Below are 18191 nucleotides of genomic sequence, written 5' to 3'. Positions count from 1 at the left end.
CACCTTCCTTTGCTGGTATCCTTCAGCTTAGCCAGGGCTCGTCTTTCATTCTGCCATTTCACTGTCAAGTTATTGATTCCCAAGTCCTAGTCACATCCAAGGATGCACCTATGCCAATTACTCTTATTTTGTATTTATTTTTTATCAGTTTAGATTTTTTTTTTTATTGTTTTAAAAGAACACATAAACTACTCAACAGGGACTACACATTATTAATGTTTCTGCAGAATTCAGCATTTACACTAGAGGGAGTTCTGCTGGTTTGAATAGTCTAAAAGATACAATGTGTTGTACCTTTTTTAATATTTTTTCCTAAGACAAAATGTGGGTCATACTTTTACAGGAACAACAACTACAGTACCAACATGGGGAACATGTTATTGGTTAATAATCACTACAATAGCATTTGTGTGTGCAACTCTGGTTTTGCCTCTTTTGGATAGACACCAAAACATGACTGTCCTTGACACTGCACCTGTGTAGAGTGTGAGGTTTATAAATATAAAATTTGCCGAGTTTGGAAAGGAAGAACCCATGTGGAGTGAAAGTGTCCATGGAGCTCTGACCTCCACTGAAGAACAGTGATGAACTGATCCCACATTTTTCCTGACCCATCGAGCATTATCAGCATTATCTCTGTGAGTATAATTTTTTTTTATTACTTTCCCACTGAGATTTTAGATTTTGAATATGAAATACCACATTTAATAACCATAACATTTATATTTTATGGCACTTTGCGTCCTTTATATTTCAAACTTAATCTGTCAGAATGTTTATAGACTGTTTGCTTAGTAGCTGTGAGGTTTTCTCAACATTTGTTTTTCTTTAGGACTTTTGTGTCTTCATAGAAAGACTGGAAACTAATATTGCAGAATTGGATCTTGATGATACAGCACCCAGGAGTATAGAACAAGGCTGTGAAATGTTATCTTCATCCCTCTGAAGACAACTTGAATGGCTATTCATTTTGCGGTTAAAAAAAAAAGATTCAGTATAATAACAAAAAGCCACTAAAATATAAAAATGAACTAAAATAGTGGGGATAATATGTTCCCACATTTTGCTGTAGAGATGTTTGGACAGCACAGAGGCTGTAAGACATTCTGTAGAACGTTAGATCATGATGTAGCACTGAAAATTTTAAAACATCCAATGATAGTATAAAAATGTTCTCCATAACAGTATATTTATTACAGACATTGTAAAGATTTCCATCACTTTTTATTATTTAATATAAGAACATTTACATCCTGTTAAAACACTGAGAGAAGCTTCGATCAAACAATAAAGAGTAGAAAGTTCAGTGTTTCATTTCATGGCCAGTCTGTCTAGATCAGGTCTCTGCATCTAGTACAATATACATGTGAAAATGTACAAACCGAACTCATATCAGCAAAAAAAATTAAAGAATCCTGTGTGCTGGATCGCATGCTGACAACTCATGCTCTTAATCGAGCTATATCGTATCTGGATATTGAGCGAATGAATGGAGTGAGTATTTACATTCAGCACTTTGGTTCTGGACACTGACAGCTATTCGTATGCGATGATTTGTTTAATCCCAGTGTGACAATACAGTAAGGTTGAAGGCATTTCAAAAATATGATCAAACTAATGTTAAGAATAGGTTGTGATTTGTGTAGCAATGAAAAAGATATGCAGGATATGACAGGTTTAATGGAATGAGGATATGGCAAATGCAGTGAACAGTAGTGTTTTGCATTGATTTGATGAAGACCAAACTTCAGTAACATAAAGTCTGGAGGTGCTGAATTATGAGGACAGTTTCTGATCTTAAAGTTTGTGAAGACCCACCTACATGAAAATCCTTTTAAATGTCTGGAAAGGAAACTAGCACGACTTAATGGTGGCGAAAGTTAGCTTTGAGTGGTTATTACATGCCTATTAATAAGACACATCAATTAAAAGTGGTTGTGTTTTGCACTGGCACGTTACATGAACACTTTTGACTAGCACCACGGACTCGGAACAGACGTCAGATTTTGATCTTTAGCAAGAGAATGAACACATTTCTCTGTACTGTCTTTAAATGTTGTTTTTATCTCTTTTTTTATCTTTATGATCACTAATCAGCAGACCAGAGAAATTATGAAAAAAATCTGAAAGTCTGTGAAAAGTTTTTTTCTCATATGCAGCCGTCACTGTAATTCACCGTAATAAGCTGCAGCTGAAGCAGTGATGATTCGTGTTTACAAATCTGGAGCTGCTCAACTATGGCCAGTTATTTTTGCATACGTTGATCAATTCTGCTACAGCATTTTTTCCGCCCAGTTAATTAGGTCCAGACCACAGCCTGCCAGTTGATGACTCCTGCTGAAAAGGATGGCAGTGTCAAATAATTTCACTCTTTAAAGCACAGTAATAAATTCATATGTACACACTAATCACATCAGGGATTGCACTGAACGTCTCCAACTTTTCCACTGGCACCTTACTGTTGAAAGATTTATGACCAAACTTTTGATGTCACCCATATGAGGATGGGTTCCCCTTTGAGTCTGGTTCCTCTCAAGGTTTCTTCCTCATATCATCTAAGGGAGTTTTTCCTTGCCACTTCCTTGCCTTGCCTTGCCACCATTCACCAACAACAGTGAAGGTGAATGGTGTGCGTTTGTCCCTGATGAGCAGCCGTGGCGGCTGCTCATCAGGGACAAACGCACACCATTCACCTTCACTGTTGTTTTCTGTAAAGCTGCTTTGAGACAATGTCTGTTGTGAAAAGCGCTATACAAATAAACTTGACTTGACTTGACTTGACTTACTAAGCCTTTCATAGTTTATTTTTAAGAGTTTCATCTACTGTAAATAAAAAAAAATTAATGTGGGGTAGTAAAAATAATAATAATAAAAAAAAGAATATAAAAAAAACCACAGCAAGTTGACTATTTTATCTCATCTACTCTGAAAAGTTAAATGCTCTAATCGTGCCAAACTTTTGAACTCTACCTGATATGGAAACTGTTGTAAAGTTCTACAAAAGGGTTTTCCCAGAGGGAGAAATCAAGTAAGGCTTAAAGGTTCGAAACTTTTTTTTAAGCCTGTGCTGTGTAAATCAGCTTTAATAGAACAAGTGATCTGGAAGAAAAACTGTTGGGAAAATTTAACTGTTTTGGGGGAACAGCTGCAAGACCTCTAGTCTATAAATGAACAATAATCCCGACCTTAATGCCTCGATCGTACCTTTTCACTGAGCTTTGTTTTAATTTATGTGTGTTCAGTTGGAAGAACCGTAACATAAGCAGTAAACAGCTAATAGTTCTTAAGTGAAGCTCTTAAGAATTTCTTAAGTAAATATCTACAAAAATAAACAGCGACCAAAGAGATGCCATTCGAAAAAAAAAAAACGGGAAAAATATACTTGGTATTTCAATGAATTGAGATGAGTACACTTTTTAATAACCAGCTCTAAACCAGCGTTCCACATCAAAGCACTTGAACTTGGGACACGGTTTTCTGATATGAATCAGGAATTTATGAGGAAAGCGTTTAGGGATCGTACCCAGGTAATTCTGGCTGCTGTGTTTGTAGCTGCCGTAATTAGATGGGACATGACTCCCAGGAGGGAAAGTAAATCTAGGATCTAAATCTTGCACAATTATATATTTCATAAACCCAGAGCATAAACAGCCTCATGCCCAAGGCAATACAACCATCATAAATAATCTATCAGTGGAATATGCAGCGCTTATTTCTACGTTAGAGAGCAGCGATAGTCTACACAAGACCTTTATGATTAATCGCTGGCTCTCCCACACCTCGTTGATTAGCCAAAGAGCAAGCGCTAGGTAATAAAGACGAACAGTCGACGGCTGCAAATTCCAGCCTACACAAATGCAGGATGATTCGTGACATACAGATGTTGTGACAGACAAAGATTTTGCTGTCCTCAGTGACAATCTAGCAAATTGCCTCCTTTCCTAAGAAATGATGCAATTTATATGACAAGGACATTTTTCTTATCCCAGCATAAAGCTGGTCATTTCAGGCATTGATGTGCAAGACGTGCGCACAGGCTCCACAGCTAAGGGGCAAAATCAAAACAATGTGCTGGTAAACGATGTGATTTATAGATGATTTCCAGATGGATGTCATGGACATGGTGTTGCAAAACGAACATTTGTCCACATAACACTATTCAGTGGTCTATTGTGCCATATATTTGGGTTATGGATGAGCTGTGACATGATTTTGAATGCAAAATGACCATGAAAAGCACTTAAATAGCCTCATGCTTGATTGCTTTGAGTTTCACAGACGCTCGATGGAATTCAAATGTATGTCATGATTCAGTAGGTGGAGTTAATCAGTGTAGAAGTATATGTGCAAATGTTATGACACAGGTATTAAAGAATGTCCTCAAACAGAGCTTTGTCTTTTTTTGTACAGAGCAGATACGTATATTTCTCACAGAGTGTCAATTATAAATTAGATTTTTTTTTTTTGTCTGTTTTTTTTTTTTTTTTTTTTGCAGATTATTGTAAGTCAAATAAAAAAAGTGGAAAAAAATAAAAAAAATAAACAAGATAAAAGAAAGAACCCAGGCAAAAGGAGCAACACGTTTTTCAAATAACGACGTAGCTGACCAAGTGTGCTTTAATATCCGAACACAAACTCCACTTCATAAGGCAATAGATACGTGTTTCTTTCGAGTAAGAAATGTTTTTTTGGTCGTTGCCGGTTCCAAAAAGTACAAATTCATTCAATTCATAAGAGCGATGAGCCATTGATATTTACTATGTGCAGCTTTCACGTCCTGAATGAGGATTAATGACAGAGCGGTATTTACAAAGCTGCCCACAAACCTTCGCAAAAAACAATGTGATGTTATTAGAAGATCAACATCGGAAAGACTGAAACGTATAAATAAGACGGTTTGCCATTTTGTCTGCCTATTGTTTTTTTTGTTTTGTTTTCGTTGTGTGTCACAGCTCTTGATATAAAGAATCTGTTAAGGGCATCTCAATCTGGTAATAAATACAGAGAAAACATCTCTCAGTACAGGATTTAGGACATCAGATAAAAATAGAAAAGTAAAGTAAACCTGTGTCTTGGTCGCTATTACTGTATAACTGATTTTCACCATAAATCTATAAGAATGTAATTCTCATTAACTATGCCCTTTTTTCAGGTAGAGTCACCAAATAATACCGAACATCTTCGAACACATAGAAAAGATCAAACGTCATGTTTTTACATTGTTCCACAGAAAGGGCTATGATGCAGTTCTGTCTTTCTTCAAGCTTTGCTCAGAAGCGTGAATTGATCCAGTCTGTGTTATATTTGTTCAACATCCTGATGTATGCGTGCTCGCTATTCCCATGTCAGTAGCAACTTAGAGTTTATGTTTTGCTGCTCGGAGGTTGCAGGTTTACCGAAGCAAACCCACAAGAACAGGGGTACTTCTCATTTCTAAAATAATGTTGTTACCCTTCGCATTGAAGTTCTGAGAAACTCAAACACTCTTGAGCGGGAGAGAATCACACATGCTAGCTGCATAGCTGGCCGTGTTCTCTTCGCTCTTTCTCATTTATATTCAAACAAACGCACGCACCCCGGGTGGAAAGTATTCTCTGAGCTAGCCTCAAAAAAAGACGTATAAACAAACTTACCATTCATGCCTTGATGTTTCAGTCACATTTCACATTTCTGAATACAAAGATTCCATTATGAGCATCGCAGTCCACTGGTAAATACAGTATATACATCTTTTAATGCAAGATTTCAGAAGTCTAAGAAATGTGTAAGAGAGAATTGTGTGATCTAGCTTGCACAGCTGGCTGAATTCTCCCTCTTTCTGATTTGCAATTCACACACCCACACACAAACCCACACACAGGCAGGAGAGAATTATCTGAGCTAGCTGCACAGCTGGGCGAGTTCAGGTTTGGAGGAACTGGGCAACTTGGCACTGAAGCTGTGAACCAAGTCGCGGATGCGCACCACCTCACTGGCTGAGAGCTTAAGCCGATGCCGAAGTAGGCAGGAGAAGAGGTCGAGCGGGTGCTCGGCGGGTGGCGAGAGTCGATTTACTCGGTCGCGTATCTCCATCAGTGCCAGAAAGGCGGCGTCCTGCGTGCCCTGTGTGTACGGGTAGTCTAACTGTGAGATCAGCTCCTTGACACCGTCGGCATCGAAGTGCATGCTATAACCAAACACCCTCAGACTGTTGATCTTCATGTACCCCAGATTAGCGGAGTCCATTTCCAGCGGCTCGTAGAAGAGCGTCTCGTTGACACCCGGGTCGTCTGTGAGAATACGGCTGCGTAAGTAGATGTGCACTGTCTCGAAAAACGACTTCCATTTGGTGCCCAGCACCAGCGTCCAATTGTGGCATGGCAATGCCGTATCGAGTTTAGTTCGCTGCCAGTCGGGAAAGTCGTTCTGCTTGACAGGCATGAACCAGCTCTCGGAATGGCTTCCTCCGAATGGGTTGACATAGATGGCAGGCACCGGCTCCAGCGTGCTGTTCTGTGTGGTGCAGATCTGGAAAGAAATTCCCATGAGCATGTGCACCAGGTTGGACTTGTTCTTGTTGCTCTTGAGTGTAAGTAGCATCCGCTTGCGCCACGCGGGGTTGAACCAGCTTCCTAAGCGCACATCGTTGCTGATGTAGATTGCACGAACCTCCAGGCGGCCGTCCAAACGTTGGAGCAGGTGGTGGGCTTCTGCATCCACCATGTCCAAGTCAAAGTTCACATAGTGGTCCAAGGAAATGGCCACGGCTGGACGGCATGAGCCCAGCTGCAGGAAGCTACCAGGCATGCATGTGCCGCAGCGGGTCACATTGTCCGGGGCACACAAGGAACACAGTGTGCCCTCACCCACCTGACAGGGAACTGTACCCTGGCAGGAGCTGCCCTGTTCTGTAGGACACAAGCAATAATGCATTTCCTCGGAGAAGGAGCCCAGGATTCCATGCTCATTGCAGTACAGCAGGGACTGAACTCTGTTTAACCAGAAACCCAATGTCCTGCAGAAGAAAGAACGACTGTTAGCATAGAAACAATAAGGAATAAATTAAAATACACAACTGACTGCTTTGTTAATGCAAGATAATTACCTAAGATCTGCAATGACATGAACATAATCATATGCTAAACTGCCTACAAGTCTATGAATGATCAACATTCCACTAAATGAGGTAACAATGTTTCATTCCCATAGATAGGTAGGATTATTAAACAGTGCCAGGGAATAATTCTAAACCAGAGCTAAAAGGCAAGCAATGAACTGTGTTTTTCTTTATTGCCATCTTCCTATGGGTCATGTCGGTTTGAGAAATGCATTTGGCTCGGCAGATTCTTCCATTACCATCGTACTTCAGAAAAACTCGAGGAACACCAAGATCTTTGCACTCATAAATTAAACCCCTCTATATCTTTTTGTGCATCCATTTTCTTGTCGTCTGTTTTTTCCCTGAGTGCCTTACATTACCCGTACATGCCTGATGTAGTACGCTGCACAACCGTGATGGCATTTTAAACAATCAGGCATTTTAAATCGCGCTTCCCATTTGAAGCACACTTAACTAGGACCACTGGATATATTTTTCCCATGTCCTTTGCTGAATGTAGTGCCTTTTAATATGACAAATGAATGACAAATGCAGACAAAAGCTTTCTGTATAATTGTTTATTCATACTAAAATCAGCTCAAGGGAACATTCAGCTAAGTGATGTGCCATTTATTTAAGCTGCCTCTGATCTAAAGCTGACTAAACCGATTTCTACAACACATTCTGATAAGATTTTGGCATGGGTGTCTCTGCAAATTCTATTTACTGTCCGTGTCCATGGGAGCTGCATTTTATTAGAGTGGTGACACAAAATGGCATGTGGCTTCTCAGAGCCGAGTGGAAGTCTTCACAGTAGAGTACGCTAACTACAACCTGCCACTCTTTTCGAGCACTTCATTACAGTGCACACACTAACCACACTGCACAAAAGGTCTTTTCAATCCGGCTTAGGGAAGCTAAACATCTCTGTCTGTTACATCTCTTTCTGTCTGTCTCATGGATCACACATCTCTGTCTAGCTATTCTCGTTTCCTCTGTGTTTTCTGTGATTCCAGGTCCAGTTCCATACTATTACTGCCCACGTGGCTGCCCACACGCCATTGAGCGGCAAATACATGTTTTTAGTTGTCAAGCAGGTGAATACACAACTATAATGCTGATGGAACTTCAGCATTAATGCACCACACATTTGTATTAACTGTTTTTTTTTTTTTCTTCAATAAACTATACATAAGCTAATTATTAGCAAAAACTTGAACCGTTGTTCATACCCACTTATCAAGAACATAAATGCCATAATGAATGACATAAACCAAGACTTTTGTCTGTCGCTCTGGATAAGGGTGTCTGCTAAATATTGTAAATGTAAATTATATGCAAACCAACATCTTAATTAACAGTTGTTAACCAGCTAAATGCAAAACTGAGGCTAAATGTAAATGAACAACATTCAACATGCTGTAATTAAATTATTGCTAATTAAGTTCAGTCTATTTTTAAACACAGCCTTAATTCACTTCAATGCCAAGTCAGTGTAAGTGTTTTTGTTACATGGATTTTAAACTGTTGTGTATTTATGCACTCTGGTTGCTGTCACAGCTGGCTTGACTGCTGTCTAAAACACTGTGTAAAATCATCCTGATTTGTACAATTTAACTAGTAAATATAGCAAGCTCATGTATTTCAGGTTGATGTCAGGCAGCAGTAGGACATTCTACCTTCAAACAATATTTCCAACAATACATTTATAAATTGCTATTTACATGTATGGCATTTAGCAGATGTCTTTACCACAGCAACTTTTTTTTATCTCATTCATACAACATGGGTGGGACTCATGACCCTCAGATCCAATGCATTAACCACCAAGCTACCACATCTCCCATATATATCTATATACATTTGTACAGATTTGAACTGTGTTCAGATATACACCGAGCTGGCATAATTTTATGGCCCGCTACCTAATATTTTGTTGGTCCCCCTTTTGCTGCCAAAACAATCCTGAAGCAATAAAAGCAATTTCTTCAGTAACTTGAGCTACAGTAGCTCTTCTGTTGGATCGGACCACACGGGTCAGCCTTCAAGCCCCACATGCATCAATGAGCCTTGGCCGCTTATGACCCTGCCAGCCTTTTCAACACTGTTCCTCCCGTGAACCACAATTTTATAGATACTGACCACTGCCGAGTGGGAACACAACACAAGAGCTGCAGTTTTGGAGATGCTCTAAACGAGTCATCTAGACATGCCAATTTAGCCCTTGTCAAACTGACACAAATCCTTACGCTTGCCCACATCAACATTGAGGACAAAATGTTCACTTGCTGCCTAATATATTCCATATATATTTTTTTACAAATCTTTCACCCATATTTTACCAAAGAAATTCACAACTATTTATAATGTACATCTATTTAGAATTTACAACATCTTCACTCATTACGATCAGCTGACTACACAGCTAGAAGGTGCTAAAATATTTTGCTTTGGTGTTAAAACAGTTGTAGAAGACCATACAAATCCTAAAAACACTCCTGTGTATATTAAAAAAAAATATATGAGCAAAACTTAAAGAACTCACTAAGACTGTTCTTTCACGTGTGAGGATTTGTACAAAATATATCAAAATATTGACTATTATACTTGGCTGAACACCCAGGTACACCATACTGGATTCCAAAAAATGACATTTACATGTGTTCTAAACAATCTATTTAGACAATCAGAATGGCAAGATTACTGTACAAACACTTGTCTTGCAATGCCATTAAGTACACTCTATATATACACTCTGTATATAATTATCATGAATAGACAGCCAGTCGTGGGCTGCACTTGAAGTGAGTCAGTGAAACAAATGCCACCCAGCTGTTGCAAATGCTTTGCAAAAGTCTAATATCAGGACAGACTGTATCAAAAATCATTCTTTATCAGCCAGCGGATTCAAAAAATACACAGGTGGTCCTAACTGCGTTTCACACAGCCTAACATATTTAGAGCATTAAAATAAATATGATAAATTTTTACTTCATTAATCGTTATTTTAATGAGGCATGTGTTTATTAGAATAAATTCTGTATTTATTTGCAATGAGCAACTGTAATCATGTTTGAAAGTGCATACCCGGGAATGTCCAGGGCTGTGCGTTCACCAATCTGTACTTTCCGCACATGATACATGCTGATCCGGTCTTCTCACGGCATAGTCAAATTCACAAAGAACCATTGTAGAGCGGATATCAGAAAACAAAAATATGGTCTACAGGGTAAAACCAGTTAAAATAGTGCCTAGAAAAACAACATGACCCTCAACACCAAAGAAACCAAAAAGAGATCGCTGTTAAGTTCTGGATGGTGGGGAGCACTCCTGTCTTTAGATATATACGTAAAGGAGCTGGTAAGGGAAGAAAGTTTCAAGTTCCTGTGGGTTTACTTCCCACAGGATATGTTATGTTGTGTTTTTCCACCTATTGCAAAAGGCACAACAGAGACTGCTCTGTGTACGGAAACTTAAAAAAGCCAGACTACAAGTAAACAGTGTAGTTCACCAGCTGCACTGGTGCCTACCAAAGAGACTTGTACAGAGTGGTGAAAACCACCCAGGAGGATATCAGAGGATATCAGGACAAAGCTGCTGAACTTAGATAACCTCTATACTGACATAGATACATTAAAGATACATATGACGCAGCAACTGATGCGATACGATTCACCCCTAATATGATGCAGTGCGATTTGTTCTCGATTTGATTCAACACTATACAATTCAATGCAATATGATGGAATGGAAATATTATGATGGTATTAAATTCAACATGGTACAAATAGTTAATAGTATAAATGAAGTGCCATCTGACTTCTAACGCATGGCCCCCTTTCACAAAGAAGCCTTTGTACTGCAAAAAAAGAAAAAAAAAGAAAAAAAACTGATGTTCTTTTTTTGTTCTGTAGCCAGGTGCAGCTCTACCTCTGCCATGTTAATCTATATTCTATGTGACATTCTATATTCTATAAGGACACAAAGTGTTGTGATGTGTATTATAATAATTATATATAATTATAAAATAATAATATATAAATATCTTAATTAAATATAAAGCGTTTTTTTACGGATACAAATATGTTAAAAACTATGCATCATGATACAAATGCTAACTTTTTTAAATCGATGCATCACATTGTTAACTATGATGCCAATGCACCAATACGAATCAGTAATTCTTGCTATCCCTAGTCTAGTCCGGAAAACTAGTAGCACTGCAGGAGGCATAACCCATCCAGAGTATACTGGATGGGTTATGCCTCCTGCAGTGCTACTAGCTTTACTCTTTAGTCTTCTCGCTCATTGTTTGCACATTCAACCTCTGTATTTGTATATATCTTCTGGAAAGTGTTATTGAAATTTTCACACAAATACAATCAGACAGACACAATAACCTAAATCCTAGGATGACAATTTCTCTCTTATTCTTAATGTCTTAAAGAAATCTTATCTTATCTTATCTCATCTCATCTCATCTCATCTCATCTCATCTCATCTTATCTTATCTTATCTTATCTTATCCTATCTTATCTTAGCTTAGCTTAGCTTAGCAATATAATAAAGATATTATATCCAATTCATCTAATAATCCATTTAAAATAAAAGGGGCACTTTACCTTTCCCTGGGCAGGCTGATCTTTGGCTGTTTGGGACAGCGCTTGCTGAGGGTGAAGAGTTTCCGCACAATTTTATTAGCTTTGCTAAAGATCAGTTTAGTGCTGGTCTCCAGCTGAGTGTGGCGTCTCTGTAAGGCCGTGTCCAAACTCCAGAACTTCAGGATATCCGTTGTGTTCAAAAAACGATCGGTAGGCAGCTTCTTCAAAAAAGCCTTAAACTCATCTAAAAAAAATAAACAAGAACACAAATTATATTTTAACAACCTGTCCACAATTCTGGCATTCTGGACCTAAAACAGTAAACACTTATTAGTGAAATTAACCAGCAGAAATAAGATGATGTTACAAGTCAGTCAAAAGTGCTTAGATTCTGAGTAATTGGTTGTGAAACGTGGGTGGATGAAAAGTGACATTTCAGATAACAGCCTGAACATCTCACGGAAATGCGTTTTTAGTGGCTTAAAAGGTGTGGAGACTGTGTGAGAATGAGGTAGAAAAGCGGCAGAAGCCAGTGAATCATTTCTCAGCTTGGGTCGCTTTTTCTGGGCTGCAAAAGGCACATATATAGACAACAAGATGTGAAGGATAATTGTTCCCTGGATGAAATGCAATAGCAATCGCTGTGGTCCAGAGGCACCAGTCCTATTTTCTTGCCTGAAAATGCTGAATAAGCATGAAACACCAGACTTCAGGGACAACATCAAATTCAAATTATCCTAATGCACTTTTTTAACTTCGAGAAATGGTTGCGCTGACACTGGCAGTCCTTGGAAATTACTGGAATAAAGACACTTGTGCAGATGTGGACAGTGAGAAATAGGCGAGCTCCTGGGGATTTCTTTAGGGTATTGGACATGTAGCTTGGGTTTCACCGAGCACCCTGCTGTCCCAGGCAATTATAATGTGCAATGATCCTGTGTAAGACGGCACGCCCATAGGCTCCCACCAATAACACTGAATCAGTGTTGGATAACATTGGGTTTGGCTCAGAGAGTCGTTTGAGCTCAGTTTACCCACTGCTCTACTCATCCATGACCAGCTGTGCTCTCTCTCTCTCTTGCTCTCTCAGTCTGTCTCAGACACATCAATGTGACCTTCATCAGAATCAACTTTCTAATAATTTTCTTTGTCACTTTTTTATGCCCTTACTTGATTTTTTAGCATTGAACTATCATCTCTCACACATATGCAAATTACTCTTATCGTTTAAACACGAACATATATATTATGAAGAAACTATATCATTGAACATAGTGACATTCTTTCATTTATCAGTGTCTCACTATTGCGCTTACTGCATAAATTACATTAAAAGCAGTTTGTAGTGCTTATGTTAAATGCACAGCAGCTATAAATCACAGTGTCTCCCCTACAGAAATGTTACTTTAATGAAAGAACATCCGTTGTGTTTGGTGTAAGAAAGCCAAGACTCGGCTTTCTACTATGTCCAGCAATGAAATACAGCCATGAAAGAACATCTGCCTCTGTCTCATTGTCTGTGTTTTTGACTTGATGTGGTCTGTGTTTTTCCTTTTGCTGCTCTGGCTGATAGATCTCATCGCTCACTTCTCTTTTCCTTAGTGACTTGTCCTCTCTTTTTTATCCTGCCCTCGTCTCCCCTTTATCTCTATCTTTCCATGTTGTCCTGCTGCTAAAGAAGGCTCATTAGTATTCGTGGCACACTTAGGGAATGTGCTCTCTCTATCCACCTTCTTTTTCTTTTTTTCTAGCCGTTACAACTTTGTGTTTAAATTCATGAACAACTAAGCTCTTTCAAAATGCTACCAATAAAGGAATCTGCTTATTTTTTGCAATCACAGACACTGCATGTCCTTATTCTCTGCCAGCAAATGAGTATTCCAAATGACCATAAAGAGGAGGAGAAATCGAAGCTGCAGAGGTCTAATTATGTTCAATTAAATGCCAGACATGGGCTTTGCATTGCAGGGCTCCAAATATGGGAGTTTGAAGACATCTGTAAATGAGCTTGGGATGTTTTAGAGCTACTGCCCCGAAGACAAAATTCTCTTTCTCTCCAAAGACTCACATAGTGCTGCTCATTATACGAACACATTGCACACCTGCATCCTGATATCTGAATAGCTACCCAGTGTTTGAACCAACCCTGTAGAAAAGCAAGCGCCAATCTCCTCTGTTGATGCAAATTACAGAATTACAGCTCTTTAATGAGGGGGTCAGTGACCAATACACAACAGCAATTAACCTACCATTTGTAGAGATTAGCACAAAAGGGCAAAGAAGACATGTAAATAGGTTTTTAGCCACTTTCTGATTTCTTTTTTGATTGAATGAAACCGCAACCGCATCATATATTATTCGTACCTAACGTCTTCCTGATGCTGCACCACAAAATACAGAAATACGACTTTGAGAGCTGCACAAACCCTAAACAAAAGATAAAAAAGGAGTGCCAAGAAACTGTAATCCAGCCGTAGGTAACAATTCTGTCTGAACCCTGCACTTTAGAAGGGCACTATAGTAGCAAAAAGCACTCTCGGTATAGTGTGAGAAGAAAATATCAGTTGGATGAAACACACTATAGAGAATTATTTTTATAAATGTATTTTTTATATATATTTTTTTTTCATTCATTCATTTTCTCCCGCTCATCCGGGTCGCGGGGGCAGCAGCCTAAGCAGGCCCCCGCCTTCGACTGCTGCCCAATCCTCACAGCACCATCCCTTACGGTCCCCCCTGCAGGTGGTGAGCCCACGGGAAGGCGGCCCCACGTCACTCCGACGTCACAGACCTTGATATTTCCCTCGTAAGGGACCCCCGGAGCATAGAGGGTTAAGGGCCTTGCTCAAGGGCCCAAGAGTGGCAGCCTGGCGATACCGGGGCTTGAACCCCAGACCTTCCGATCTACAACCCAGCGCCTTAACCGCTGGAGCCACCACTCCCCCACATTTTTTTTTAATATTTGTAAAAAGTTTGTAAAAGCTGCAAAAAATGGACACACCAAAAAAATAACAAATTATTACACATCTAACTGTGAAATTTGCTATATATTTATTTACATAATGCTGTATGCCCCTTTACAGCTCAATGATCAGACTTTATGGCTTTATTTTTGCCTGCAAGATTGATCCAGATAACGATCTTCAGGACATTAGTGAGATCTATAGTATGTCAAATATTTAAATAAAGCCCAGAACAACAAAACTTTCTCATATCGTGCTGCAAGTGGATAAACATATTAGGTTTTGCGATTTGAATTACCTATTATAATCTGGTCATATGCTTGTTCAATGGAGGCAAATAGGATTCTCAAGTTCATTATACCTGTAATGAACTGCTTTGCATCTAAATAGAGGAAAAAAAAACTTAATTATCCTCACCGATGCGGTCTGGTTTAACATGAAAAATCAGGAGTGGATGAAACTCCAGTTTGTCATCACCAAAATAGCGTTGTGCGCTGAATTAAAATAAAAACTCATCAGGTGTGTTTATGCCTTAATGAGATGAAACTGATTACGGATACGAAAATGGAGGCTGCTGGCCTTTCTCATGGTTCCTTTTTGCCTCTGACTGATCAGTGTTGTGGTATAATTTATATTACAAGGCTTTTTCTTTGGTTGATGGGAGGATTGAAAAGATTTATATGCTATGTGCAGCAGGATGGGAGACGTAGCCGCTGGCCTCTATATGTCTTTTTTGTCTCTAATAGGAGTTTGAGTTTGGAGCTGCAGGAGTTGTTCAGCTCCCCGAGGAGACGGCATTAATCACAGATTGGTCAAGGGAATGGGAAGCTGCGATCTGTAGAATTATGAGCTATCTGGAGAAGCTGGTGGCTGCCAGAGCCTCCGATTAGTTCATTTCCTGCCTCAATTGGAAACTGATGTTTCTGAAACACCATTGTAGATCTAATCTGCATCAGGTCAATAATGCCAAAGTTGCATTTTTGCACTAATCAGAATATAATTCACAAAATAAAAAATGATGACAGGATGCCTCACCATGCCTAGATATATCTTTTGATCCGCAGTTTGGGTTATTTTCTCTCTTTTTCTCAGACAAGTGGACCAGTGGATGACCAATCTGTGTTCAGGCAACTGCTGAACCTGACATTTGCTTCCTTACATTGTACAGAATGATTTCCTGAAATGTTATCCATAAAATCAGAGCTAATTCTGCACTGGAAAGATCTGAGACTTGGATTTTCTGTTACAGTCTATAAAGAGACTGACATAAGACTTATTTTCTGATGTTCACCAAAATGTGATGCCTTTTTTCTGACAAGGTGAAGAATATTTTTCCATTAATCTAGATGACTGGATTGGTAGACAGTTTGAGACCAGGTGCTTTCTGAATGCTAATGCGAATTTGACACGTCTCTTCCTTGCAAAAATGGTGCAAAATGATTTGGAGAGTCAAAATTAATTTTAAGGCAGAGAGATCTGCGCTTTGAAATTTATTTTTAACTACTGTCTGTGCACTTGGGTTAACTGCCGTATTGTCATGTTCATAAAAGCTTGCTTTTACCAAGGATCATCACTCATTTTGATTTGTTTGAGTGATTAGCATACCCTTGTTCAGTAGTAAATTTTACTGTTAAAAGGTGGTTTAACATTTTACTGGAATGTAAAGACAGTAAATGAAAATAAATCATTTAGTATCTTATCAGTTAGACAATACTGTGGGAATCTTACTACACTGACGGTTCAACTACTTAGATATTATATATTTAACCCTACACTTTTATAATAAATGTTACAATATCCACAATAGTAATATAGCTGATAGTTAAGGAAGCAAATCTACTTAAGGTCTTGGCAGTACAGTTTAATACATTACTCAAACCATTTTATCTCATATCTATATGTAATATGAATGTATGAAGGAAAAAAGCATTACATTTTGACATGAACTGAACCTGAGGATTAATTTAATTACAATATTTCTTTTCCTGTATGAAAGATATCAAAGCATTTTCTGTTAGTGAAATCATCAAGTCGTAAGCTTAAAATATAGAGTTCCCTGTGCTAGTAACCGTACACATCAAACCATAAACCTTGCCCTTGCATTTAGGAGTGTTCCAAGTAATCAGCTTACCCCTTATTGCACTTCAGTGTGTCCTTTCAACAAGGCCAAGAAGAGCGCTAAAGGTCTTAGCCTCCAAAGCCTCATAACAGAAAATAAGGCAGAGTAAAACAGATTCCCTTCTGGTAAAACAGAGGTAAATAAGGTAAAATCTCATCAGATTCTAGAACAAATTGCTCTCAATGTGCTCTCGCTCAGACAAATTTAGTTTGATTATAACTTTATTTTCAAAATGTCATATTTGTTTTTATCTAATTTATATGCACACTTTTTCATAGCATATTTTAATAGGCTTATGCTGTCTAACAAAATATGCAGCAGCATTTTCTCATCTTGGGTTTTTCATCTGGAAAAAAATGGTGCTATTTGAACTAATTTTAAGGTTCTCTATTACTAGCAATTAGGGTGATGCAGGCGCTTTTAATGGTCTATTATGTGCAATGTGTGTGTGTGTGTGTGTGTGTGTGTGTGTGTGTGTGTGTGTGTGTGTGTGTGTGTGTGTGTGTGTGTGTGTGTGTGTGTGTGTGTGTGTGTGTGTGTGTGAGAGAGAGAGAGAGAGAGATAGAGAGGGAGAGTGCCATGCTACAGGTTGTCAATGCACTGGGAGCTGCTTTGAACTTAAATAGGGCGACTGGATGAATGAGGTTGACTTAAATGAGGTTTACTTAAAATAAGCACAACGTGGGTGGCTTGCAGGATCTCCAAAGGTGTAGGAGGCACAAATCATTTTTTACATCGTTAAAAAGAAAGATGATGCGAATTCCTGTCAGGGAAAGATGAGGCTGCATTATTTTCTATGTTCTTGAGAAGTTCAAGTGTAGTGTTTTACTGGATATAAAGTAAAAGGGCATCAAACACACACATACATGCGCACACAATAACGATAGGTCGGTAAATCCTGAGCAACATGGAGAGGGTTATAAGTCTACAATGTTGTGTTGTGACTAATGCAATGCTCTTCTTCGATCATTCATGCCAAGAATACTTTTAGGCCACAAGTGCCTTAGCCGACTCAAAATATTAGCGGAAGTGTCCAGAACGCCGTTCCGCACAGTTAGATATGCGCTCCGACACATAAGAACAGATCTAGATCATCTTTTACAATATTTTTTTCCAAAGTGATAGATTGGATTTCCAAGAAGAAAAACACATTCACCTTTATGAAAAATGCATAACTTCAATACGGAAATAGCAACATTATTATTTTCCTCATGCTGGCTCAGTTCACAATAAAAAAAAGGATGCCTACAATAAAATGTCAGAAGAACCGCAGTCTATTCAGATACATGCTAAGGTTGTATTTGTTGTCAACGCACATTAATAGATCTAGCAAAAAAATCTTGCTATGTTATCAATTTGAATGACCTCCAGCATCCAACAGAAAATGCACTGGTGCATATTGTATGTGTGTTTGGGAGTTTGAAAGAAAT

At 38.7% G+C, this 18191-nt stretch overlaps 1 protein-coding gene across 3 annotated transcripts in view; it reads right to left on the bottom strand.

The window, feature by feature from the left end:
- Positions 1–1175: 1175 nt before the first annotated feature.
- brinp2 (bone morphogenetic protein/retinoic acid inducible neural-specific 2) overlaps positions 1176–18191 on the bottom strand; it is a 123934-nt gene continuing 106918 nt past the window's right edge. Inside the window, exons 7-9 of one of the 3 annotated variants that reach the window (XM_083541704.1) lie at positions 11701–11923; positions 2787–6994; positions 1176–2458 (exon numbers count right to left, since the gene is read on the bottom strand). In XM_083541704.1, coding sequence (XP_083397830.1) covers positions 5881–6994; positions 11701–11923 — 1337 coding nt within the window. In that variant the 3' untranslated portion in view covers positions 1176–2458; positions 2787–5880. The remainder of the gene's footprint in view (positions 2459–2786; positions 6995–11700; positions 11924–18191) is intronic. The other 2 variants (XM_083541705.1, XM_083541706.1) reach the window with 2 other exon arrangements.

The sequence above is a fragment of the Silurus aristotelis genome (genome assembly GCF_946808225.1).
Source record: "Silurus aristotelis genome assembly, chromosome: 5".
In the NCBI taxonomy this organism is placed as follows: domain Eukaryota; kingdom Metazoa; phylum Chordata; class Actinopteri; order Siluriformes; family Siluridae; genus Silurus; species Silurus aristotelis.
The sequence above is the reverse complement of the archived record's forward strand: the minus strand, read 5'-3'. Positions and strand labels throughout refer to the sequence as shown.